The sequence below is a fragment of the Rattus norvegicus genome, chromosome 1 (genome assembly GCF_021556685.1).
Source record: "Rattus norvegicus strain SHRSP/BbbUtx chromosome 1, alternate assembly SHRSP_T2T, whole genome shotgun sequence".
Taxonomy (NCBI): Eukaryota; Metazoa; Chordata; class Mammalia; order Rodentia; family Muridae; genus Rattus; species Rattus norvegicus.
In genome coordinates, this window is record NC_141534.1 from 256,555,916 (window position 1) to 256,583,673 (window position 27,758).

The 27,758-nt window shown below is 46.6% G+C and overlaps 1 protein-coding gene across 2 annotated transcripts; it reads left to right on the forward strand.

Annotated features, from left to right (window-relative positions):
• On the forward strand, positions 1-27,510 carry Scd4 (stearoyl-coenzyme A desaturase 4). Of its 2 annotated transcripts, XM_087584155.1 has the most exons (7): positions 1-71; positions 12,227-12,502; positions 12,981-13,248; positions 15,645-15,775; positions 16,989-17,194; positions 20,136-20,368; positions 23,665-27,510. In XM_087584155.1, the coding sequence occupies exons 2-7, from the start codon at positions 12,395-12,397 to the stop codon at positions 23,862-23,864; spliced, it is 1,146 nt and encodes a 381-aa protein (XP_087440281.1). In that variant the 5' UTR covers positions 1-71; positions 12,227-12,394; the 3' UTR covers positions 23,865-27,510.
• The last annotated feature ends 248 nt before the right edge of the window (positions 27,511-27,758 follow it).

Consider the following 27,758-nt stretch of genomic DNA (forward strand, 5'->3'; position numbering starts at 1 on the left):
GCTCTTAAATTTGGATTGCAAGAATTGCACTGAGAATTTTTTCTGTCTCCATGTTCATCAGGAAAAAAAAGGTTTATAATTTTCTTTCTTTCTTTCTTTCTTTCTTTCTTTCTTTCTTTCTTTCTTTCTTTCTTTCTCTTTCCTTCTTTCTTTTTTAATGTGTGTGCTCTTAACCAGTTCACATACTGAGGTAATGCAGACTTTGCAGAATGAACTTGGTAGTGTTCCTTGTACCATATGGAACCGTTTAAGGAGGTTGGGTTTAATCCTTTCCTTAAAGATTTGATAAAACTTGGCAACGAATCCATCTGGTCCTACCTTTTGACTCTTGGGGAAACTCTTGGTTACTGTCTCCGTCTTACTGACTTATGAATCCGTTTAAATCGTTTATATCCTTTTGGTTTGATTTTGTGAGTCATCTATGACTAGGAGTTTATCCATTTCTAAGATGCTGGCTAATGTATTGCCAATTATCATGGAACTGAAATGGTAAAAAACAAAACAAAACAAAAAACCCTACTTTAGAGTATTAAGAAGTGAAGCCCGGCAGTGGTGACACACAACTTTCGTCCCAGCGCTCAGGAGGCTGAGCAAGGTGGAGCTCTCAGTTCAAGGTCAGCCTGGTCTACAGAACAAATAAATAAGACTGTTAGAAAGTTAAAAGGTATTTGAGGTACAATCATACATGAATGAGATGAAGACGGTGGTCAGAGAAAGGGAAAGACTAGGAAAACAACTGAAGATAGAAGGAGAAAGAAAAGTAGGGAGAAGCCGTGGAGGGAAAAGAGCGGGAGCCTGGGAAAAAAATAAAGATAAAGAACACACACAAATTTGTCCCAAAAGTGTAAAAAGGTGTTGTTCTTTAAAGATTGAATTCACTTTAATTTTATGAATATGGACGTTTTGCCTGACTGTATGCCCATGCTTAGTGCCCACAGAGGCCAAAAGAGGCTGTCAGATCCTCTGGGACTGGAGTTACAGACGGTCGTGAACTGCCATGTGGGGGCTGGGAATCAAACCCTCTATAAAAGAAACAAGTACTCTTAACAGCTGAGCCATCTCTCTGACCCCCAAAAAATGGGGGTGGGTGTTTGAAGTAGATAAATGTAAATGCAAAAGGGGGAGTATGAGACTTATAAACAAAAAAATAGGGCTGGAGAGATAGCTCATCGGTTAAGCGCACTGACTGCTCTTCCAGAGGTCCTGAGTTCAATTCCCAGCGACCACATGGTGGCTCACAGCCATCTGTAGTGGGATCTGATGTCCTCTTCTGGTGAGTCTGAAGACAGCAACAATGTAGTCATATTCATAAACAAATAAACAAACACCCAACAAAACAAAACACCCAGGCTGGGTGGTGGCTCATGCTCTTAATACCAGCACTCAGGGGGCAGAGACAGGTAGCTCTCTGTGAGTCTGAGGCCAGAGCTAGTTCCAGGACAGCCACATTTGCACAATGCTGTCTGGAAGAACAAAACAACCTCCCTCTTGGGGTGTGGGGTGAGGACAAGAAGAACAAAATAAGTTGAAATATTGTAAATTAGAAGAGAAATGAGGAAACTTGGGAAAAACAAAAACTAAGGTAACAGAAAAAAATATTGCCCAATAATGAAAATGGGTAAGCAAAACTGAATGGATAAACAAGGGACAATATCCAATACGGCATCAGAAAAATAATATATAAATATACAATTATAGTAAGAGGGAATCGTGGGATTAAAAACAAAAGATGGGGTGCCAGGTCAGCTCCTTTCTGGGTCCTCAACAATAGAAGATTATTAGTTATATGTCTGGAGGTTGAGGAGGTCAGCTGAACTCGTGGGCTCTTGCCTGTCCTGTGTGTGGTTTCCGCCATTGCTGAAGCTGTTGGATTGGTAGCTGATTTCTACAAGCTGTACCCTCACCCTGGAACCTTTCCCCCAACGCACACTAGCAACCTCTGCTGGTCACACTTATATTTAAGTTTGTGGTCTGGTTGAATTCTCTCTCGACGCCCCCCCCCCCACTCCCGCCCCTTTGTAACCCTGGGCTTCGGTAATGCTTTAGCTGTGAGGCCTCTCCCAAGTACCTTGGGAGTGTGGACACAAACAACAGCAGTGAGATTGGCCCCTGCCTTTGTGCTTTTAAGACCTCCTGTAGATTGACCACCCTGCTGGAGGGGTGTAGCTGTGAGTATCATACGCACTCCTGGAACTTTTGACCTCTGTGGTGGTCAGTGGCAGGGGGAAGACTCCAGAGACTTACCCACCCGCTGGGCTCAGGCTCAGAGCCATTACACTCCAGGTTCATTCTCAGTTCCTGAGAACTGCATCCAGCCACCCAATCTTTCTCTATCTAACTCCCAGTTTGAGCTTAGTCTCCTGCTGCCAACCCCTCAGCCTGTCAGCCTCTGGCCCCCTTGCTTCCCACAACTGTCTCATATTCCTGTGGCAGGCCCAATTGAGGTCCCCCAACATGTGGGGGGTCCCCTGATCCCAAGACTTTAGAGTAGCTCAGTTTCAAATAAATTAGCTTTAAAAATGACTCCTGGTGCTACTGCTACTGTCTAGTTTATATGAGAGAGAGAGAGAGAGAGAGAGAGAGAGAGAGAGAGAGAGAGAGAAACAGAGACAGAGACAGAGACAGAGACAGAGAAACAGAGACAGAGACAGAGAAACAGAGACAGAGACAAAGACAGAGAGAAGGAGGGGGAGAGGGAGGGAGGGAGGGAGGGAGGGAGGGAGGGAAGGAGAGAGAGAATGGGCTTTCTCTTTACTTAACTGACAGAGGAATCTAAAGATGAAGCTGGATTGAAGGCCTGTGAGGGCTAAGGGTTAGTCTTGGGGCAGGACTGCCAGTCTCTCCTTGTCACGGCCACCTGGCTTACCTTTTGAAAGCTATTTCTGTTTGCCAACCTCACTAAAGGGGAACTGTGCACTCGAGGATGTGGCTGATTTGTTGGTACACTGCCTTTTCTTCTCTGGTATCCTTTCTTGATGTCTGAAGCATCCCTCTCTTTCTTTCTTTGGAATAGTGTCTATTGCCATGGACCAGCCTTGGCTTGGAGAGGGGTACTAAGGAAGGGGTGTTTGGGAGTAGCAAGAGAATCAACTCAAAGTCAATCATGGGGTGCAAGCTGAAAGCCTTGTGTTCTGCTTGAGACAGCTCTCTAGAGGTCTCCAGATAGTTCAACTCTTCTTAGAAAAATTCTAAAGGAGCTGTGTTCATTCTCCAATTGGTTTTCTCTGAGTAGCTTTCTCTCGGTGACCAAAACCCAGCCTTTTATTTGCATATCAATTCATCATTTGCCCAGGTTCCCTTTCGATTATTCCATAAATCAACATTCTACAACCTTAGTCCCTTCATTCTTAGGACTCAGCAAGTATACTTTCTTTTTTAAACACATGGCAAATGAATTCAGAGATTTGTCTGCCTTTGTAAACATAGTCAATAAACTAGTTGGGTGGGGATTTTGCCCTATGATTACCACTCCCCAAATCTCTTTATCTCTTTCCTTAATATTTTTTTGTCAATCTGGTTCATAGTGCAGCTGCCCTCATAATTTGTATTGAATCCTTATATTTTGTATGGTTGAGAAATTACACATTCTTGAACTCTTGTTTTCAGAGTTCTTTCCCACAGCCTTGAGGGCTGTCCTGAAGGTCACAACAGTCACTAAATCCTCAACTACCAGATTGTTGCTGCTTCTATTTATTAAGGAGTCAATAACTTTGGCATAGAGGGCATTCTCTGATAACCTTGGAATGGAGAATGTCTCTTGGTTGAGGAACATAAATTATGTAAATTATATAGACAAGCCCCATGCTCAGAGCAACTGGCAGCACTTGCGGAGGCCCATGCCCTACTGGGCTTTGTTCCAGGGGTGGGAACTGAGTCACACCATCCCTTCCACACGGAAGGACTTGGGAGTCTATGTATTCTTTTTTTTTTTAAGATTTTTTTTATTATATATAAGTACACTGTAGCTGTCTTCAGACACACCAGAAGTGGGCAACAGATCTCATTACAGATGGTTGTGAGCCACCATTTGGTTGCTGGAATTTGAACTCAGGACCTCTGGAAGAGCAGTCAGTGCTCTTAAAACACTGAGTCATCTTTCCAGCCCTCAGTCATTTTTCTATGTATTCTTACTTTGCTTCTACTTCCCTGGCTTATGTGGAGGCAGCTCACACTAAGACATAAGTAGCTACCTGTCCCTACCCTCTTGCCCCCAGGTTTTCACCGTGTCGTCCTGGCTGACCCAGAACAAATTATGCATATCAGTCTTGCCTCCAGCTCATAGAGAACCATCTGCTTCTACATTCCCAGGTGGTTGAAATAATGGCATGTGCCACCATGCCTGACATCGAATAACATTTTAAATGATATTAATTTCTATTAAAAGATGTGCAGGCAGTAAGCCAGACAGAGACAGTGAGGGGTGGGCAGAGGTCTGAGGAGGTGGTATGATGATAGTTTTCTTGGGCTGGAAAGGGAAGGTGCATGGCGGAAGAGGGGAACGGAACGTTTCAGAGCTGTTGGGTAAACTTGGCATATCATCGTGTTAGCTGCAAGGCTTTGTGTCTCTGGATGCTAACACACAGGATTTCCCGTCCAAATTGATCAAGATCTCCCCCACTATTAAAGATTCAATCATGAAGAATTGCTGGTTGTTAATTCCCAGCATGGACTGTACCATTAAGATAAGAATTTGGGGTCTGCTGTGGGAAAAGTAGTCAAGAGCTAAATCAGCAGCATTAGAACCATCTTGATTATGGTGGGGTTTTGTTTTGTTTTCTTTTTAAATATATATGTATATGACATATACATATATAGTAAAGATTTATTAACCTGTTTTATAAGTACAGTGTAGCTGTCTTCAGACACATCAGAAAAGGGCATCAGATCCCATTACAGATGGTTGTGAGCCACCATGTGGTTGCGGGGAATTGAACTAAGTACCACTGGAAAAGCAGTCAGTGCTCTTAACTGCTGAAATATCTCTCCAACCCTTAAAGATTTGTTTATTTTATTTTACATGAGTATGCTGTAGCTCTCTTCAGACATACCAGAATATATATTTAAATATTTATTAATTTATTTTTATGCATGTAAGTATATTCTCTGTGTTAGTGTGTGTGTGTGTGTGTGTGTGTGTGTGTGTGTGTGTGTGTGTATCAGGTACATGCAGTACTCAAGAAGTCCAGAAGAGGGCATTTGATCCTCTGGGACTGGAGTTACAGCCTTATCATTCCTGTGGGTATTGGGAACCTAGTTGGAGTTCTCTCCAAGAGCAACAATTACTCTTAACCACTGAGCCATCTCTTTAGCCTCACCATCATGATTTAAATAAATCTGCTTAAATTGTTTTTATAATCTAGACTAGATATACTTAAAGTATGTAGACATTCTTGATTGCCACTAATGGTCTGTTTTCTAGCAATGTCATGGATTGAATTCAGGGCCTAGCACTCTAAATGAACCCAACCCCATACTCTTAGCCTCTGTGACCTACAGTTATAACTAGTCCTACAGTAGCAATTTCAGTATAATTTTAGTATAATTTTCATCATACTTTTTACCCATATCACTTGTTTAATATGTGTAGCATAATAGAGAATACACTAGATTGAGAATTATTAAAACTTAGTTTCAAATATCAGTTCCATTCTTTACTAACTTCATAGTTTGGGGAGAAAGCAATTAATGCAGAGGCTCTCAATGAATTACATATCATTCCTGAAATCAACCCAAGATGTGTTAAGGACAGCCAGGAGGCCAAAATGACTCTTACAAAATTACAGGGCCTTTGTCCCTTTTCAACACTGTCATAGAGTCACTATTGCTGTTAGACACCATGACCAAAGCAACTTGGGGAGGAAAGTATTTATTTGGCTTATACTTCCTGACCACTGTTCATCATTGAAGGAAGTCAGGAAGAAACTCAAACAGGGCATGATCCTGTCGGTAGGAGCTGATGCAGAGGTCATGCAGGATGCTGCTTTCCTACCATCTTGCTCCTCATGGCTTGCTCATTCTGTTCTCTTATAGTATACAGAACTGTAGCCTAGGGAATGACACCACCCACAATGGACTGAGCCATCCCTGAAATCACTGTTTAAGAAAACGCTCGATAGACTTTTGGACAGCTGGATGGTAGGGAGGCATTTTCTCAATTGAAATTCAATTCATGACATTGCTAGCCTCTGCCACTTCCCCAATGAATTTATTCTGTGCCAAGTTGACATAAAACAAGCTAGTACAACCAACAAATATTGACATTTGTATTGATGGTAACCAAAGCAATAGTGGGTGAAATCTGCTGTAACAGCACTAAGGCAACAGCGTCAGAGTACTTGTGCTGGGTTTCTCGCTGCCTCGCGCTGAGGATTCAATTACATTCCTGGTGGTCTTCATTAAAGAAGCAAACTTCATTAAGGGACTTCAGTCTTTAACCTTTATAAGACAACTTTTAAAGATCCGTGTTCTGAAAACAGAGGTGTACATGAAGCTTTTCTGTTTCATGTACAGACCATTCAAGGATGTATGCTCATCACTCATGAGCTGAATTAACTCAGTCTGAGTAAGAAGGACCCCCATAGGATCATGTACTGAATGCTTAGTCACTGAGGAGCAGAACTGTTTGAAAGGATTAGAAGGGTTAGGAGGCGTGGCCATATCAGAGGAAGTATGTCACTGGGGTTTGGTTTTGACATTTCAAAAGCCCACACTAGGCCCAGTTCTGCCTATCCACCCCGCCATGAATTAGGATTCATTCTCAGCTGTTTCTCCATCACCATGTCTGCCTGCATGCCACCGTGTTCCCTACCATGATAATAATGAGCTAACCCTCTGAAACTGTAAGTCAGCCCCAATGAAATGATCTCCCTTAGTCATGGTGTCTCCTCAGAGCAATAGAACAGTGACCAAGACCCACAACATCCTTGTTACTTAAAGGAGCGACTGACAGCTCGTCTGTTAGTTCATCCCAATAACCCAGTGCCTGAGAAAGTCAGCTTACACCATGCACTTTATTTGGGAATCTGGTTTCAGTAGCTCTGGTCCATGGGGGGGCTCCATTGCATCTCGCCCTTGGTAACACAGCACTATGGTGTGGTAGAGTAAAGCTCTTTGCTTCAGGATTCAAGTAATAGCATTTAAGCTCTCAAGAGAGATATTTTATGCAGCTCTGAGGTAGTCAGCCTCTCAATTATTAAAGACCTCCCTGATTACAGGGAGAAGGCTAATGAGTGTGGCCTCGGCCTTGCCAGGTCTCCTGCAAGAGCAGAAAGTGTTGAGTCATTTCTCTGGGCAGACGCATCACGTTTTAAAAGCAATCTTCTGAACACCTGCTCCTGAGCGTTTATTAAGTTCATGGTAGCCCTTCTTCATGTAAACACTTACCCAGGGTCTTCTCCATTTCATGATTCTTAAATGAGTATTTCGAACACGGGGGTTTGAAAGTATTCCTAGTAAGTGCTAGCTTTTCATCTTAACTTTAGAAATGATTGAAAGCTTTTTAATCCCAACTATTTCCTCCAAAATATTAAATATTCCCTATTGGGCCAACGAGATGGCTCAGTGGGCAAAGGCAACACAAGGTCGACAGCCTGAATTTAATCCCTGGAGCCTACAGAAGGGAAGGAGAGGACTGTCTCCATAAAGAAAGCTGTCCTCTGATCCCCACACTTGTGCCATGGTGTGCACAGCCCAGCCCATCCTCTCACCCTAAATTAAAATTAAAGGCTGGAGAGATGACTCCATGGTTGAGAACACTTGTTTTTCTTGGAAAAGACTGGAGTTTGGTTTCCAGCACCCACATAACAGTTCACCATCTGTAACTCCTGTTCCAAAGGATCCAGTGCTCTCTTTTGGCCTCCACACACATTGCACACACATGTAGGGCGTAGACATACCTGTAGGGAAACACTCATGCTCATAAAATAAAAATACACACAACCTAAACATAATTAAAATTTAAGTGCCCATTTTTCTTTGTTTACCTGAAAATAAGATACTAATGTTGTATCACAGAGAAGAGAATTGTGTGGGTCAAAGCCGCAGGCAGGGTGTGAGTAGGGAAAGAAAGATCGGATAATTCATGCTTTGTTAAAACTTGAAACATTTAGGCTTCCAAGGAGACTATCAAGGAAGTGTGGCACACGCCTTTAATTCCAGCACTGGGGAAGCAGAGACAGGTGGGTCTTTGTGAGTTCGAGGCCAGCCTGATCTACAAGGCAAGTTCCAGGACAGCCAGGACTGCACAGAAACCCTGTGTCAAAGAAAGAAAGGAAGAAAGAAAGAGAGAGAGAGGGGGGGGGGAGAGGGAGGGAGGAAGGAAGGAAGGAAGGAGAAAGAAAGGAAGGAAGGAAGAAAGAAAAGAAGAAAGAAAGAGGACTGGAGAGATGGTCCGTTGGGTGCTTTCCAACAAGCTTGAGGGCCTGAGTTCAATGTTTCTTTTGAACTTAACTAAAATAAGATCCCACTCTCCACCGTGTGATACTGTGCTGTGAATGCATGAGCCCTCTGGCCTACCAGCACCGTTCTAATTTTGTCCTCCTGCTTCCTTGTTTATGTCAAAGCTTCCTTTCCATCAGAGCTAGTAGCATAGTCAATGAGGGAAAGGGTGAGTTATTGGTGATTTTATAAGTGAAGGGTAATATTATGTATAAACGGCCTAGGCTGAGAGTACCTTTGCCTCTTATCCCCAGGGAGGGGGACAAAGTGAAGTGCAAAGGTGTGTGTGTGTGTGTGTGTGTGTGTGTGTGTGTGTGTGTGTGTGAAGGTGTGTATATGCTCTATGTAGGCACAATACACATGTGCGTTGAAGCTAAACGTCAATGTCAGGTGCCCCTTCCTTCTTTGCCCTTCACCTTTGCTCTGAGACAGTCTTTCACTGAGCCTGGCGCTCACAGATTGGCTTGCATGGCTGACAGGTCACACACCCCAGGATCCTTCTCCCTCTTTTCCTCTCCCTCGAAAGCCTGGGATTAGAGGCATTCCGGGTCACTCCTTGTTTTCTACATGGGTGCTGGAGGTCTGGACGCAGGTCCTCATGTTCACCCACTGAGCTATGAGCCAAGCCCCTAGTTGGTTTTTTGCACTTTGATGAATAATTCACTTAGTCTACACGTCTCAGTTGCAGGCTGCTTCTGCCCTCCGTGGTTGTCTGACTTCCATGTGTTAGGTGAAAAACTGAAAACACGTGTAATAAAATGAGCCAAAAAAATTTCAAATCAGAAGCACTTTATCCACCCTTTGTGTACTTAAGTAGCTCACAGATTCTCACAAAGATGGCCTCTCTGCCCTACAAGGCTGTAGGCTGTTTGACTGGGTCATACTCAAACCCAGGTCACAGGTCCTGTTCTTTTTACAGACCCCGGCTCATTTTAGTTCAGTGTTCTTGAGAAGGAAGGATGTTGACTATAGAGATCTTTCAAACATGAACATGTCCAGACTCTAGGTTCAAGTGTTCTCTTTCCTCAGCTAAGAACATCCCTGGGCATGTGAGAATTTTTAGTTGAGACCTTTGTGCAAATATGAGGAGTGGGGGGTTAGTTTGTTGTTTATTTGGTGTTGCTTTGAGATAGATTCTTGCCACATAACTCTGGCTGCCTGGGAACTCATTGAGTAGACCAGGCTGGCCTCAGAGTCATAGAAATCCAACCACCTCTGCCTCCCATGTGCTGAAGAGGATTTGATTTTTCTGCTTTTGAAATAGAGTCTGGCTTTGTAGCCCAGGGTGTCCTCAAGTTGCTAATCCTCCTTCAACCTCCTGACGGCTGGGATTAGAGCACTCGCTCGCAGGCCTGATGACATGTGAGATTGAGTTGTCTGACCTAGTTGCTGATCATCCGTCTCCAGCTGTGTGTTGGAATGTCGGACTGCTCTCTCCTTAAAACAAAACCCATACAAGCCTCAGCTTCTCTAGCCGAGGCAGAGGGATTGATGTTCCAAGCCAGCCTGAGCGACATAGTGAAACCTCTCAAAAAACCAAGGGCTGGGGAAGGCAGCTCAGTGGCAGAGCCCTTGCCTGGTGTGCACAAGGTTATGAATTTGATCCCCCGATAGCCAAAAGTACATGCAAACAAAGGACACGAAAATTCGCCCTAATGAAAGTTACTAACGAAGATAGTTTCTCAGGAGTGGAAATTTCAGAGCATGCACATTGATTCTATTGGGTGCTGATAGATTTGCTGCAGAACAGCTGGGCAACTTCCAGGCACATCAACACTATTCAAAGTTTCCATTTCTCTAACCAGCAGTAGAGAATTCCGCAGTCTGCTTTCACAACTGCTGTCATAGGTTCCTTCGGATCTCATTTAGGAATCACATTTCAAGCAAATCATGATCCTCACTGTCCCTCATCATATCCTGCAACTCATCTCTCTTCTCTGGGAAGTGATTGTTGAATAATTAATATCTGTAAGAACTCCCATAATGCGCTAGAGAAACGAAGGAAAGGTCAGGGGTCCTACCACGAGGAAGGCTTATGGTTTATGGTGAGATGGACTTGCAAACCATTTTGTTTGTTTGTTTGTTAGTTTGTGTTGTTGTTGTTGTTAGTTAGTTAGTTGGTTGTTTCTTGTTTTTCCAGACGAGGTTTCTGTCTATAGTCCTGGCTGTCCTAGAACTTTCTCTGTAGACAAAACTAGCTTCAAACTCATAGAGATCCACCTGCCTCTGTCTCCTAAGTGCTGGGATGAAAAGTGTACATCACCATGCCCAGTGTAAACAATTCTCAATATAGCTGTTAAAATAAAACTGTGAACAACACAAAATCTGTAGGGGATCCAAAAGTACGTGGGGTCCCTCACTATGTGATGAGATGGGGAGAGGATGGAGGGACCGAGGAAGCTTTCACAGAGGAAGAAGTTGGCCATGTTTGCCCTCACGCAGTTTCCTTTGCGGGTGGGGGAGATGTCTGTCTCAGGAGACCTAGTGAAAGTGAATCCCTGCAGTTCGAGCTTTCTTGCCCTGCCATGGAGCTAGTGAAGATGGGCTGTGAAGCCATTATGTCTTTGGACTCTAGGGCAGCATCATTGCTGAGCATGATTTAAAAGCTTTGACCCTGGCATCATACCTACTGTGAACAGTTTCTAGCTCTGTGAGTCGCTGGTTCCTGGGGCCACAGGCAAATTATTTGCTCTCTCCTTAAAATCACAGATCATGGATCATGGAGAGACATAAAAAAAAATCTTTTGCCATTAGCTTGTAGAAATCACTCAATAACCCGCTCACTCCTCTTATTTCATACGCAAACGTTTGCACCTCTGCTGCCTGTCGGATCACCTGTCAGAGATCCTCGCCTTTTCCTTCCTTCTAGAAGACTCCCAGATTCCACCCGGATGAAGGTTCTCCAGACCTCCCCTCTGCAACAGATGTTCCGGAGGCAGGAACACAGGGAGGAATTAGATGCTAACGTCTGGAGGTGGTTGTCCCCCGTGAAAACACGTCCTATGACTGAGTGTGGGCTCAGACACTCAGCCCTGTGCGTGTGACTGTGTGTAAGCTGGTCAGAACATTCTGGGATTCTGCTGAACATCCTGGGCAGGTGGGTGGGGAAAAGCCACCATTGACCTGTGGTGCTAAGAAGGCCAGCTATGCACCTGCTCTTGTCTGGAGATGTGGGAGTGGAGGCCGGTTTCCTCCTCCCTTCCCCTCTGTCTCCCTCTCCCTCCTCCCCCCACCACACCTGATGAGTGGAAAGAGAAGGTGGAATTGTGATGGACACTGATGAGGTGTCCCCACTGTGTAACTGCCCCAGTGTGGCACATTTGCCAAGCACCTGTGCTAGTCCTCCGCTTAGACTTGACGCTCACCCCCAGACTCAGTCTTCTCCCATTTTGAGAACATTTTCTGCCCTCTATGAAGCTTGGGTACTGGACCCCAGCTTCCTCCAGCCAAGATGCTGGCAGGGTCCCAGGGGCCATAGAGATGAATTCGAGGAGATTGGTGCAAAGGGCTGTCTGCCAGTGCGACAGCAGATTTCTGGGTGCCAGAGCCGGGAAGACAAGAAAGTAACACATTCCCCTGTTCAAAGCTTGCCAGAATGCTGAAATACTCTATCTCTCTAGGAATGTGGACAAAAGCGGCTCTCTCTTAGTGTGCGTGGTATCCCATAGCCTTGCCTTAGGTGAATGTGGGCTTTGCTGGCTGTCTCCTCCCCTCTCTCGCCTTCAGCCCTCATCTCCTCATGGGGCTGCCTTGACTAGCCGGCTCTGAACCCTTTATCCTTTGTTGGCAGTCGTGATGCACATCTGAACAAATACCAGACACAGTCACCAAGTGTCAGCTCTACATACCCTTTAAATCCCAAGCCTGGAAAGAACCACACACGGCAGGACTGAGCGGCGACGCCTGTACGGTTAGCCAGGTACACGGTGCGCACAGTACAAGGTGGCCTCCAGACTCAATGCTCCATCTATCCTCAGTCGCTGCAGATTCGGACCCTGCACTCTCTGCCTTCACAACAGGACCCAAGCTTCCGACGAGCAAGATGACGGCCCTCTTGCCACGAGAGGTCAGCTTTTCATCAATGACCCCTACAGCAAAGGATCTTGGGTACCAGGTGGGGCTTGTGCTAACTTGGTAGAGGCCAGAGCTGAGAGCTAGAGACCTCTTGGATATCTTTTTGGATTTGTATGACCTTCAACTAAGGGATGTGACTTTTATTTTACCAGTTGACTTTAAAGGAAAGAACCCCATCCCCATCTAGTCAGTACCTTTCTCCACGCACATGCATTCTCCTTTGTATGTTGCTTGAGGTACAAATGTTTTACTCCCTCTCCTGCCCCTTCATGGTGAGGTTTTATTGTCAACACATTATATGTAGTTTCTGGGAAGATTTTTTTCTGCACTATCTAGTACATCTGTAGTCTGTCTTCATATGATCTGGGCACTGGGGTCTCTGCTTCTACTGCCTTGGCTCTATTACAGGAGAAATACCCCCTTGCTACCCTGTGTGCTTGTTCTTGATTCTCCACTCCCTCTCACCGAAGATTTCCAGCAAGTGTGGCACTACCACCATTGTAGACTCTCACTCCTGGAGACATCAGGATGGAGAGGAGACGATACCCTTCCAGTCAGAAGACATCCGTCCTGAAATGAGAGAAGATATCCATGATCCCAGCTACCAGGATGAGGAGGGGCCCCCACCCAAGCTGGAGTACGTCTGGAGGAACATCATCTTCATGGCCCTGCTGCACGTGGGAGCCCTGTACGGGATCACACTAGTCCCCTCCTGCAAGGTCTACACCTGGCTCTTGGGTAATCCCCTAACCCTTCCGTCCTGGGCCAACACTCCAGGTTTCCCCCGCCCCTACTCTTTAATAAGGTAGACTTTGATGCTGAAAAGTAGCCTTTCTCTGTCCAGATTTTTTTTTTAATCATCTCACTACTTCCTGAGATACTGGTAACTAGACAGGGAATCGAGTCTTGTGGGACTGGGGTGCAAGAGTCTCTTGTCTGGCAGCTCAGTTCCTAGGGGGATCTGAGGCTGTTCCTAGGGGGATGCAGGGCTGGCCCCTAGCCCCACACATGTGTTTTCAGATAGATTCGCCTCTGACTCCCAATTCTTAAATCAGGAAGAAGGAGGGGACTCTGTAGGCCAGAACCCCTTGCTGCCTTCTGAGGAATGGTAAGCCAGGGGACCCTATCTGGGAGACAGAAGATTTTCTGGTAGCTGCCTCTAGGAGGGCAGTAATGTAGAAGTTGGCTACTTGGTGTTGGCCACCCCTACCCTCTGTCTCTTAGTATCTGCAACAAGCGAGCTCTGGTCCTTAGAGCATTGCCTTAAAAGTTCTGTAGGTGCTAGGGAAAGACAACTGAGGAGAACCCTTCTTTCAGGATGACAGTTTTCTCAGGAACCAAATGGGGACAAGAGTGCTTTGTTGTCATTGGGAAGGTCATGTTCCTCAGGCTACTTCTGTGTTTTCCCAGTATTTCTCCTAACTTGGCTACTCGGAGAGGCTTCTGTCCTGCAGGGGTATTGGCATGGGATGCTAAAAGAGGAAAACCCCCCAGCCCACCTCTTAGAACAATGCTAAAAGCTGTTGCTTATTAACCACTAAGGATACAACTAGACTTCGGCTGTAGGTCATGGGACTGATCTATTTGAACCGAGATGTCTCTTTGACAGTCACAGGGCTGAGAAAGAGGCCATCCATGCATTGTTTGGATTCTTGTCTCAATTCCCTTGTGCATACTGAGAGTGTTGGAAAAAACCAATGTCCTAGAGACACCTGTGACATAAAACTAATACGGGGACTTTGGGGTGCTCCACTGAGGGCTTCTGCCTTGGCCAAAGCACTTTCTTTCCTCCTGTGATTGCAGAATCCTGGCTCAGAATCTGTGGCTCAGAGTCAGATCATCTACGAGAGACGAGCTCAATCTAAATATAGCCAGAAGCAGAAAATCACTTCGGTCTGGTCCCAGCTCAGAGAGAAAATAGCCAGAACCTTCCCTGCCTGCACACTGGCTCTGTGGCGTTTGTGGGGAACCCAAGAAGGACGGTGCAGGAGAGGGAGATGCTGCTTAGAAACCTGTTACTTCTGGCTCACCCAAGAGAGTTTATACAATGTATTTTGACTTCAAGCTGAACCAGGAGACATGGTTTCCAGCTGCCCATAGGAGAGAAGCCTGGTTGAGATTCTCTACATCCTCATGGGCATAGCCTTAGTCGAGGGGCAGAGTAAGGGTAGTCTGTTTCCTTCCCTATTAACAACTGAGCCTCCTAAGCCTTTGACTTCAAAGACAGTGAGTAGGACATGGTAACCATTCTTAGTCCAGGGTACAAATATAACAGCGTTGACTTGCCCTAATCTAGGCACCTCTAGCTGTCAGTTTTAAGCATTTACCCAGCATTGTACTGGCAGTAAACATCCAGACTGACAGAGGGACATGGCAGAGGAGAGGTTTGGGATCTCAGCGAAGATCTTGGGGGTGGACGGTAGGACTGGACCAGTGCCTTATTTACAGGAAACTGGGCTTTAGCCTATGGCTACAGTAGGATTCTGTGGAAACACGTAGCCCTCTCTTCGATCTAATTCTTCAAGACGCAGGAGAATCACACCTACCACCCCGAGTGTACAGTGATTATGAACATATTAATATTCTTGGTGAAGCTTGTGCCACCGTAAGAACATAATTCCGTGCAGGGCTGGCTCACCCTGATACAGGCACGTGTCTGTCATCCTATCAAAATGTTCCAGCTGGTGAACTGACGCAGATCTGTGGTCTCTTAAGATTTGAGGGTTGTTGTAATTGATCGAGCCAAACTGCTCTGGTTGCAGTTTTTTAAGGCACTGAGGGCTAATCTGTCGCCCTGAACAACTTAGATCAGAGGAAGGTCATGGTTGGTTAGCTCAGGGTACTGCTCCCTGCAGACAGTCGGTGAGCAGCTCCCTGCTGCCTGTCTTGATTTCTGGGGTTTCTTAGCTTATCTCCATCTATAGATAGATAGATAGATAGATAGATAGATAGATAGATAGATAGAAGACAGACAGACTGACTGACTGGTGCATAATGCAACTACTCAAGTGTTCAAACCAAAGGATTACTAACCTCTGAAGAAGCAGCAGACTAGAGAGTCAGCAAAGGGTCCTCACGCCCTTGGACCAATAGGACCAGCAATGGTTGGTGACCCTTCTGCTGTCTCCTGACAGGAATATTCTATAACATAGTTGCCGGTTTGGGCATCACAGCTGGGGCTCATCGCCTGTGGAGCCATCGAACCTATAAAGCAAGGCTGCCCCTGAGGCTCTTCCTCATCATGGCGAACACCATGGCTTTCCAGGTAAGAGGCTGCTCACAGAGGCTCTGTGTCTACTTTGCAAAGGCTGGGGGCAGTGAGAAGCAAGCCGGCACCCCAAGAGGAGCCAACGGGACAACCACTGTCTTTCTCATTTTCCTGCAGCCACCACAAGTGCATGCTTGGTACTGAGGCTCATATAGCATGGGGCATCTTGGAGTCACCAGGATGGAAAACAGTTAATTAGAAGACTCTCTGGTTATAGGGTCACTGTTTCCCCAAAGGTCCCCATGTTACACTTCAATGACAGGCAGAATCCTAGTGTTTGTGACACAGATGAACCCATTAAATCCTCAAAGCGTCATAGGAGATGGAGCCCCACTATGCACTTGGTCACTAAGGGGTTGGACAGGTAAACACTGGGATCTATACGTGACTGCCGAGCTGGACAAGTCAACTATTAGAGTTTGCTGAGGTAAAAAGTTGTAACAGGAGAAACAGTGAAAGCGATAGGGGCCTGTTATTGCTATCGGACTTCGGCAGTGAGCTCAGGATAGCTCATGGTGTGAGCCTTACTTATCCTTCAGCAAGAGGAAATCCATCCAGCCCCTCTATCTTGACATGACTTGAGATGCTCACTGCACCCGCTAATCATTCCTACCTAACGACTTACTCCTCAAAGGATGTCCTAGTGGGACAAAACCAGAAGGGGACGCTGTTGCAGTTTTGAAAGGGTAGAAAGAGTTGCAGTTAAACCAGAGGTCGCTTGGGAAAGGGATGAGGATGATGAGTAGCACACTGGCCCTGCCACTGGGCTGGATAAGCTGTCCTTTGTAAGGGTATCAGGATGACTGTCCCTCTACCTTTTTGTCAGAGCAGAATCCATGCTCTCAGGGGCCCTTACTTCACAGTCTCTGCACCCAGTGACTAGGTATTTTGTGAGGAGCCTGCCTCACATTCCTTTCTCCGAGAACTAGTCTGTCTTGCCTTCTTCCCTTCTGGGCTTGTGGACTTCATTGTCTCCCTCCCCTCATCCATGCACAACCAAAGGAAGAAGCAGTGTGATTTCTGGGCCTGGGACTGTAAGTTGCGTTCCGACATATGCCCCAGGGGCAAGTGTGCTGGAGAGAGTGCTAGACAAAGACTCCTCTGGGTCAGAGTTCTGAGGGCTTTGTGAGTTGGGCTGAGAGTCCCAGGCCTTGCAGGCTCCTTGGAGAACTTCTCTTCTCAACACTGGGTTCCTCTTTCCCGTTTCCAGAACGATGTGTACGAATGGGCCCGGGATCACCGCGCCCACCACAAGTTCTCAGAGACACACGCCGACCCTCACAACTCCCGCCGTGGCTTTTTCTTCTCTCACGTGGGTTGGCTGCTTGTGCGCAAACACCCGGCTGTCAAAGAGAAGGGGGGAAAGCTGGACATGTCTGACCTAAAAGCTGAGAAGCTGGTGATGTTCCAGAGGAGGTGAGTGTAGGGGGGCAGGGGTGAAACCAGGGTACCTCAAGTTTAAGGACTCTATTTTTCCTTTTTCTTTTCTTTTATTGGATATTTTATTTATTTACACTTCAAATGTTATCCCCTTTCCCAGTTTCCCATTCATAAAACCCCTATCCCATTCCCACTCCCCCTGCTTCTATGATGGTGCTTCCCCACCCACCCACCCACTCCCTCCTGCCTCCCTGCTCTGGCCTTCTCCTACACTGGGGCATTGAGCCTTCACAGGACCAAGGGTCTCTCCTCCCCTTAATGTGCTACAAATACAGCTGGATCTGTCCATGTGTACTCTTTGGTTGGTGGTTTAGTCCCTGGGAGCTCTGGTTGGTTAATATTGTTGTTCTTCTTATGAGGTTGCAAACCCCTTCAGCTCCTTCAGTCCTTTCTCTAACTCCTCCATTGGGGACCCCATTCTCAGTCCAAAGGTTGGCTGATAGCATCCACCTCTGTATTCTACTTTTCCTAACAGAGCACATCAAATAAGAGTTGAAGGATTTTGCTCTGTTTGCTCGCTCACAGTCATTTTTAAAACACAATTCCCCAATGTCTCACAGGCCCACAAGCACAGATTATATTGCTGAGTTCCTTTCTCTCTGAGATATTTCCATACATGCAGCAAATGTTCACTGACCTAGAGTCACAGACACAATAGGAGAAGCAAGGGGAATCTATTCTTCCAAAGGCTGTGTCCTGGGAAGGATGCAACTAACCAGAAGCAAAGCAGAATGCTGTCTACACACTGAGAGCTTCCCCCAGACCAAGACTTCTGGGAAGAGCTGTTGAAAAAAGAACTGACGTGTGTGTGTGTGTGTGTGTGTGTGTGTGTGTGTGTGTGAGAGAGAGAGAGAGAGAGAGAGAGAGAGAGAGAGAGAGAGAGAGAAAGAGGGGGGGCGGACACAGAGACAACACAAACACAGCACTTAAGACTGAGCATCATGGGGCAGAGATATGTTTCAGAGAGGCTGCCCCAATACAGGTGAAAGGAGCCCTTGATTGACAGGTAAAGGTCAGGGGACCGTGTTAGCTATGGAGGCCCCAGGTCAGGGATGCGGAGGTAAGAATAGAAAGGGAAGGAGCTGGATGCGGATGATGTCAGTGCAAGTTGAGTAACAGACTGTTGACAGATATTGATCAAATCCCTTGCAGTGTCAGTGGCTAGGAGTGAAGACTGAGTAAATCCTCCAAAGGGACAGGAACTGCAGGTGGCCAATGATAGGCTATTTCTCCGGTGAAAGGAGCCGACTGAAACCACGTTAGATTTTATTCAAGACAGGTTTACTGGGAAGCTGCTCTCAGAGGGTGAGTTCACTGGCCCCAAGGACTGAAGCCAGGGGAGTTGCCAAGTGGCTGGGGGGGGGGGGGGAGAAAGGGCTCATGCAGAGAAGAAAAGAGGAAGAGAGAGGGAGAAAGGTGGTGGGGGGGGCAAAACATCTGGATTATATTGGGATATCGGGAAGATCCTCTGGGGAAGGGCAGCCCAGCCCCTGGGCTGGAGAGTTCAGGGTTTGGGGCAGAGTAAACCAAGTAGGGACTGAGAAATGTTGGGAGAACCTGGAGGAGGCCTGGCCTGCTTTGATATGTAAATTATGCACTCCAGTCCCTTGTCCTCACAGAAAGTAGGAGCAGAGATCTAAGCGGGTAGTAGCAGGAAACTAACGCTTGTCGCACATTCTGTGTCAAAGATGGAGGTGAACTCAATAAATGATCCCAGAGGCAGCTGGACAGGAGCCTAGGCCGCTGAAGTTAGCAGATGAGCTCATGGTTTGATCCTGACCTGTTTGGCCAACATGGCCTTACACTTTGTGAAAAGAAACAATGGGTTTCTGGCCAACAGACACACACATTCTAACACACATTCCACTAGTGTTTCTCATCTAACAGTTGAGATAAGGACTCAGAGGTGGCTCAGTGGTTAAGGGCACTGGCTGCTCTTCCAGAGGTCCTAGGTTCGATTCCCAGCACCCACATGGTGGCTCACAACTTGAAAATCCAGTTTCAGGCAATTCAATGCCTTCTTCTGACCTTTTTGGATACCTGTACACACATGATAAGCATACATACATACATGTAGCAAAGCAATCACATGTGTGTGTGCATGTGGTGGGTTTAAGAGTAAGATGATATATACTCCTCCTTTATTCATAGTATAAGAGAAAAGACAGCTCAGCTCAGTGAATGTGGCCTTTTCAAGTTTGCCTGTGGTTCCTCTATACAGACTCAGTGTGTTAGCATTTTGTCTAAGCACCACCCCACAGTGACCTGGCAACAGCCAGGTATGCCTGACTCACTTTAAAAGGGGCTGCCCCTTCCTTACTGTCTTACTCATGCCTTCTTGCTCCCTGCTCTGTCCCCTCGCCCTTTCCCACCTCTCCACATGCTCATGGACAGTCTCTATGCCTCTACTACTCCTCTCCTCTCCTCTCCTCTCCTCTCCTCTCCTCTCCTCTCCTCTCCTCTCCTCTCCTCTCCTCTCCTCTCCTCTCCTCTCCTCTCCTCTCCTCTCCTCTCCTCTCCTCTCCTCTCCTCTCCTCTCCTCTCCTCTCCTCTCCTCTCCTCTCCTCTCCTCTCCTCTCCTCTCCTCTCCTCTCCTCTCCTCTTCTCTCTCTCTCTCTCTCTCTCTCTCTCTCTCTCTCTCTCTCTCTCTTTTTCCCTCTTCTCTCTCTACTACTCTTTCTGACTCTGTCTCTCTGCCTTTCTCTGCCTCTATTACCCTCTCAACTCCCCTCCGCATGCCCTGATTAAACTTTATTCTATACCATTGTGTGACTGTTCCCTCCGGGGGGGGGGGGGCTGCTTCAGCATGGGCCTGTGGAGAAACTCCCTTGCCCAATACCTGACTACACCTCCACAAAACACATCCTCTCTCTCTCTTTCTATAAAACACAGCACAGTGTGTGATCTCTCCACGTAGGTACTACAAGCTGGCTGTCACCCTCATCTTCATCACCCTGCCCACAATGGTACCCTGGTACTTCTGGGGTGAAACTCTCCGACACAGCCTGTGCGTCTCTACTTTCCTGCGGTATGCCGTGCTCCTAAATTTCACCTGGCTGGTGAACAGTGCCGCCCACCTCTACGGACACCAGCCCTACGACAGGAGCATTGGTGCCCGAGAGAATCCCCTGGTGTCAGTGGCATCTTTAGGTAAGTCCTCAGCTCACATCAAGACTGCGTGAGGTAAGCTGTTGATTAGGGTACTAAGGCTAAGTCCGAGAGACCAGATTATGATTTACTTTTATGATTGCTCTCGATCGTTGGTTTCCACTCTAAGACGAGGGCTGATCTGTTGGTTTTAATTTCCCGAACCATCACCAACTGTGACTGAGTCCTCTTAGGTTCTCCTTGCCCAGTTGCTTCTGAGTCAGGTTGCGTCTTACTGGGGCAGAAGATGCAGAATAGAATGGTGGCGTCGCTGGAAAGGCCAGTGAAGCACAGCGCTTTGTATTCGTAAGCCCGCTGCACATGTAGGAAAAAAAGCCTGTTAGTTCCGTAGACCTCCTCTGTGCCACATCACTGTGGTTTCCTGAGTCTTTCTCCAGCTTTTAGGTACTTTCCACCATTACATACACTCTTAATGTGACTGTGCTTGAAAAACGAAGCAGAACAAAACCCCACCCCCTGCTATAAAATTCGGAGATTTTCATAGAAATGGAGTAACATAGGCAGATGTGTGTCCTGAACCAGTAAGCAGAGTCTATACAATGAGTTTCCTCAACTCCAGAGTCCTTATGAGTCCTTATGAGCCTCTGGCTTCATCTACAGTGTCATTCTACTCCCGTGTCTGTTGTTCTAGCCCTGTCACCTCATCCTTGACTGCCAAAGGTTTCGTTTCATTTAACTACCTGCCTCATAGTCATGTGCTCATGTTCTTTGGCAAAGACGATCATTTCCATAGCTTTTCTGGCTATGTCTTCCTGTCCTCGCTGTTGCCGAATCTCCCTTTCCTCTCCTCTCCCTCCTGCCACCCACCCTTGTATTCCTGTAGTGTGAGTGTGTGTGTTTGTTTGTGTGTGTGTGTGTGAGAGAGAGAGAGAGAGAGAGAGAGAGAGAGAGAGAGAGAGAGAGAGAGCTCCCTGTGTAAGCACGTGAGGAAGTTAGCAGCCTTCTGTCGGTACCCTTAGTCACAGCACACACGACCCAGAGTACAAGGGAGTATGTCCCTTGAGAAGTTTTGCCGGGAGTCATTTGGTTAGAAGGAATTCCTTCTCTGTTCTTGTTTTTCTATAGAATGCCCATTATCTCTGGGGAGTATTTTGGTGTTTTATTTTTTTAGCCAGGGTCTCACTAGTGTCTCACACAGTAGCTCTGGTTGACCTCGAACCCCCTGTGTAGACCCGGTTGGCTTTAAACGTAGAGACCCACCTGCCTCTGCCTCCTGAATGCTGGGTTTAAAGGTGTGTGTTGCTGTGCTCTGCTTTGAGAGATATATTTTTTTAAAAATTATTTATATTTTTATGTGCACGAGCACTTTTGTTTGTGTGCATGTGTGTATACCATGTGCTTGGGTGCCTGTAGAATCTAGAAGTGGGTGTTGGATCCCTTGGAACTGGAGTTTCTGATGGTTTTAAGCAACCATGGGAATGCCAAGAACTATATCCAGGCCCCGTGACAGAGGAGTTAGTGCTTTTCACTGATGAGCGCCTCTCCAGAACTTGCGCATATTTTTTAACTCAAAAATGTTTTAGTCAGTATATATTAATTACGTATAATCACAGGCGACATTCTCATGCACGTGCATGATTTCAATCATTCTTACCCCTTTGCCCTCTCTCTTGCCTACCTCACTCCTGCTGTTTCCCTTCTTTACAACTAACCCTTCTTTCCTGTCACCTGTGTCGGTGAACCGGAGACTTTTACTGGGATGGCTCCCAGGAACACAGGCTGAAAGTTGATTCTCAGAGCATGGACACTGGTCAGTGGTGTGGCCCCTGATGGTGTCCATCTCTCCTCTAGCAACCATTCACTGGTATAAATCCTCAAGGAGGGGCTGGAGAGACGGCTCAATGACTAAGATCACTGATTGCTCTTCCAGAGGTCCTGAGTTCAATTCCCAGCAACCACATGGTGGCTCACAACCATCTGTAATGGGATCTGATGCCCTCTTCTGTTGTGTTGGTAGACAGCTACAGTGTACCTATATAGAAAATAAATAAATCTTTTTAAAAAATCATCCTTAAGGAGGGATGGCACCCCATGAGCCCTTCTTCTTGCTACGGCTGGTGCTGCTCAGCTCAGTCTGGTACAGATCTTGTGCAATTTAATCACAGCTGCTGAGATCTCAGGATGGCCACAGCCATACCTCCCCCACCCCAAGTCAGCATTACATAATGCTCCCCCTCCCCTCCTCCTTCCTCTGGCTTTTAATAGTCTTTCCGCTCTTCTGACTTTCTCTAGGGGTGTTTTTATCTTCAGGGTTCAGTGACTGCTTCTTCACTGTCTTTACCTCAACCTGGAAAGGATCGGTATTGTTGAAATCAGTTCAGAAGGAAGAGCCATGAGGCCAACAGGAAAACAGCAGATTACAGAGTACGGGAATGCAGATTTCTGTTCTCCTTTACCCTGCAAGATGCCCAGAGTCTCAGCATCTCGAGTGTTAGAGGGATGTCTGAGCACTGTTTTCTTAGCACCTCGCCCACCCCAAGGACAAAGTTCAGAGAATTAGCAGCCAGAGCAGTCTCCAGTGAGGACTGACTAAGGAAGTGGCCTGTCCCTGGCCTGGTAAACTTTGGTGGCTGCGCCAGGGGCATGTCTCAGCACTCAGGAGGCAGGAAGGCAGAGAGGTAGGTAGGTGGAGTGACTTCTACGACAGGCAGGACACAGAATCCTGGTCTCAAAAAACAAACAAGAAGGGGTTGGGGATTTAGCTCAGTGGTAGAGGGCCTGGGTTCGGTCCCCAGCTCCAGAAAAAAAAAAAAAAGAAAAAAGAAAAAAAAAAAAAAAACAAACAAGAAAAAATAACAGTGGCTGCTGTGTACCCTGCTGAAACCTCCCCCTTACAGAGAACAGCACTTCGTGGGGACAGTGTGACTTATTCAAGAAGCATAGCTACAGTTCTGACCCCCATGCTCTGCCCTGTCGTGACCACAGGCACCCAGGCACAGACCCTGTGGGGCTTGGAGCTCTCTTTCCTGAAACCCTGATACTTTCCATCGTAAAATATGTTCCTAGAGACCCAGCTTCTCTCCCATCATCTTATCTTACAATACAAACTCCCTCTGACAAAGGCCCCCAGACAGGCATGTGTGAGCAGAACCTGTCACTGGTTTCCTGAGATGCCTCTGAGGGGCATCTATTTGCTTTAAAATACAAGACTGGGGGTTCATCTATTCACCCCAACATCGGGATTCTTCAAGGTTTGAGGTGCACAACAGCTAAGAAGTGTGCGGAGGAGGAAGCCACAATCACTGAGCCCCTAACTCTTCTCCTTGCTTCTGTTGCAGGCGAGGGCTTCCACAACTACCATCACGCCTTCCCCTATGACTACTCTGTCAGTGAGTACCGCTGGCACATCAACTTCACCACGTTCTTCATTGACTGCATGGCTGCCCTGGGCCTGGCTTATGACCGGAAGAGAGTGTCCAAGGCCGCTGTCTTAGCCAGGGTTAAAAGAACTGGAGATGGGAGCCACAAGAGTAGCTGAGTTTGGGGTCATCTGGGTCTCTGTACCATAACCAGCTGGGCCAACATTTAATGTTCTGTTAACTACTGAATAATGCCACCAAAGCCCACTCCATTCCCCACCCCCTCTCTGTCATCTATTCAGCTCTATAGACCAGGCTGGCCTTGACCTCACAGAGGTCTTCCTCCCTCTGCCTCTCAGTTGTTGGGATTTAAGGGGTGCATCACCATGCCCAGCTCTGCCAAGTATTCTTGGCAAATGCTCAAGGCAGCTCTCCTTTTTGGCTTCTCTGTCTTCTAGCCTCCACCCCAACACACACTTTTTTCTGTTATGCTTCTCCTCCTTTTCTCCTTCGTTGCTTCTCTAAGAAGCCGTCTGTGAGTGCTTGGCCCACCTCCAAAGGTTTCACAGATTTTCTGATGTCTCAAAGTAAGGACCCTTATTGCAGACCGTTCTCTGTTAAGGTTTTTGCCCAAAGCTAGTGAAACAACAAAACCTTTTTAGGAAATGTCTTATTAAGTGTCTTTATTTCATGCTTTTCTAAAGGAAAGTGAAAAATAGCATTTGTTGTCACAGAAGTGCTAAAGCTGGCAAATCTCAGGTGGGGAAGCATGCAGGGTGTGACTCAGAGGTAGGGGTAAGATCGAGGTAGGAACTACTGGGCAAAATATGACCTCCCACAGACAGACGGGGCCCTCCCGCAGACAGGGTCCTTCCACAGACGGAGCCCCAACACTGAGCCCGTAACAGCCATTGAACTGGCCATGCTAGAACACAATGAATGTCTCTGCAACTCAGTCTGGTTCAGGCCAAGAAGTAAAGGGAAAACCATTCAGTTAGTGAGAAAAGAGATCTCTCAGAGGCTGGATTCCACAAGCTGCACTAGAAATAGCTTTTCGGAGAGGGAGGGAGGGATGGAGGAAGGGAGGGAGGGAGGGAGGGAGGGCTATTGCCAGGTTGTCTAGAAGTTCTGAGTTCCTGAGTGTCAGAATGAAACTAGTTTGAGGCTTGCAGGTCTGTCTATTCATTAGCCTAAATTTCTCCTTGGATTTGAGTAGTAATTAGTTTTTAACCCGTTTTGTGCCCCTTGCAATTTCTTGCTCTATGATCATCCAGCCTATACTTATGCCCAAGGGAAGATGCCTATCTCTTCAACGCCTAATTGTTTTTTTTTTAAGATTTATTTATTTCATGTATGTGGGTACATTGTCACTGTCTTCAGACACCAGAAGAGGACATTGGATTCCATTACAGATGGTTGTGAGCCACCATGTGGTTGCTGGGAATTGAATTCAGGACCTCTGGAAGAGCAGTCAGTGCTCTTAACCACCGCACCATCTCCAGCTCCCTCAACTCCTAATTCTTGATTTCCCCATCTTTTCCTTACTGGTCTCTTTGTTCCCGGACCTTTCTCCTTCCCCTCAACAGGCAGCCTCCTGTATCCATTCGAGATGGTCCTTGTCCTCCAGACGATGCTCATGGGTATAGCCTTTCAGTCCTCTAGAAGTAAAGTTGTTGGATCCTTTCCTATTGCTTTTATTTCTACTCTTCCTATTCCTTCGTGTAACTCTGTCACTGGAAGGACTTCGGAAAAGCTAACCTAGAGACACCTCTGGCTCAGAAGAACTTTCTAGCTCAAATCCCAACCAACCCAAAATGTTCACACTGTGCCGGTGAGTCAGCCACTGAGCGAGAGGGATTATTATCCTCCTCTCTGTGTGGATCAGAGCACAGTCAGTGCCTCCTGTCTATCCGCGTGCACCAGAGCGTCCAGAGAGTGGAATGCGGAGTCACTGGGAGGAGTCTAGTACTCACTGGGAAGCACCAGAACGAAGGGCTAGCCAGGGCTACATAGTAAGACCCCACCTCAAGCAACCCCCCCACCCCCTTATACCCTATGGACAATAAGCACAGTTTTCTCTTCTTTTCCTGCTAGTTTGTTCCCTAGATCTGATCCTTGCATGTCCCCATACAAGTCTAAAATGGATACTGATGGCCCAAGCGTGTATTTCAGATCCGTCCAGGAGAGCGACGTTTCAATTAGGAGCACTGTTTTTGAGCTTCTAAAGCTCGATTCAAGTGACACATTAACAAGAAACTCAGATCTAACTGTGTGAATCTCTGACAGTTATTTCCTCGTGGGTGCTCTGGTAACACACGTAGGTACTGTGTCCCGTTCTTACACAGTGGCTGTGAGCTGCCTTCCCAGAGTTCACACAGAGCCCTGCGCAGAGCCCCGCTGTACCCGAGGTCCCACTCCTGTGTTTGGTGCTCAAAGAGCCTGGCTGGAGAATTATCAGTGCAGTGAGTTACAGGAGTTTCTTCTGGGTTTCGGACTGGAAACCTATTGTTTTTATTGAGTGGCCACACTTGGTGAATGGTGGAAATAATTTGGATAAATTCTTCTGTCTGTCTGTCTTTCTGTCTTCCTTCCTTCCTTCCTTCCTTCCTTCCTTCCTTTCTTTCTCTCTTTCTTTCTCTCTTTCTATCTTTCTTTCTGTTTTTGTTTTGTCTCGTTTCATTTAGATAAAAAAAAAAATAGTAGTAGTATTGTTGGTCCTGATCGGTTTCTCAAACCCACCAGACTAAAGCCTTCACCTTCGTTCTCCTCCCAGCCAATCAGAAACAGCCACGCCAACCCTCTCTGGGGACATCCCTCTTTCATCTTTTCCCCTGCTAGAGCCCCTAAAAGGGCCTTGTGCCAGTTAGTCACCAATGTCTTTGCCCGCCCCAGGGGCAGCCCGATGATCCTTCTAGAGTAAATGAATCTCCTTTGTGCTGAGAAGTCAGTGTTCTGTGCCAACTCTGAGCTGACCCCCACCCCTCGCTTCAGTAACCTGAGTCCCCTCTAGAGGTACCTCAGAGGCATGGCTGTGGGATCTTGCAGCAAGATTCACGCTTAGATTTATTTTATTGATGGGTATGCTTGGTTAGCTTACATTTTTTTTCTTTTTTTCAGAGCTGGGGACTGAACCCAGGGCCTTGCGCTCGCTAGGCAAGCTCTCTACCACTGAGCTAAATCCCCAACCCTCTTAGCTTACATTTATGTGTGCATACCTCATGTGTATCTGGGGCTCACAGAGATCAGCAGAATCAGTGGTGATGAGCCTTCACATGGGTGCTGGGAATTGAACCAGGGTCCTCTGCTAGAACAAGTGCTCATAACCGCTGAGCCATCCCTCCAGCCCAAGATTAAAGTTTAAATAGAGGGCTAGGAGTGGTCCTGCTGCTGCTGGCCCATCGTCATCTTCTGTCGAATGACATAAGGTGACCACATTGGCACATTGTTACCCCTGGGTGAAGTGTCTTTCTAGGAGCTAAGTCGCCCCTCTGGCTGGTGCCTTTTCCTTCTCCCAGCATTAGAGTCTTGGAGAAAGTCTGATTTCTGAGATTCAGTTTCAACCGTCTAATAGTTAGACTGAAGTCTATTCATAATATCTTTATTTCTGCCTGGCTACTTACATTATAAGGTTTTTCTTTTAGATGCTGGGAATGTTTCAACCTTGTCAATATGGGGAGTGCCACAGAAGTAGCTTAAAAATAGTTGCTTTTTAAGTTGTATAAGTTCCACCTCGATAAAATGTCATTCTCTAGAATGTATGTCCTGAAAAAGGAGGTCTTTTGCATGTAAAATTCTGTGAGAAATAAACAAAAATTAAACCTCAAATAGTCCTGAGTCACCACCCATCATAATTGTTGTAAGCACAACATGAAGGTCCTTGTGCCCACAGATCTCCAGAGAACACAGGGATGTGAAGACCACAGTATTGTCCTCTCAGAGGAATGGACAAAAATGTGTTCTTCTGTCCAGAAAACTTAGAATTGGAACTGATTGAGAGCCTGCTGATCTGTGTTATCTATTGAGCCAGGCCATATCAAAATCCCACAGCCAAGATCAGAGGTGGCTAGTAACCT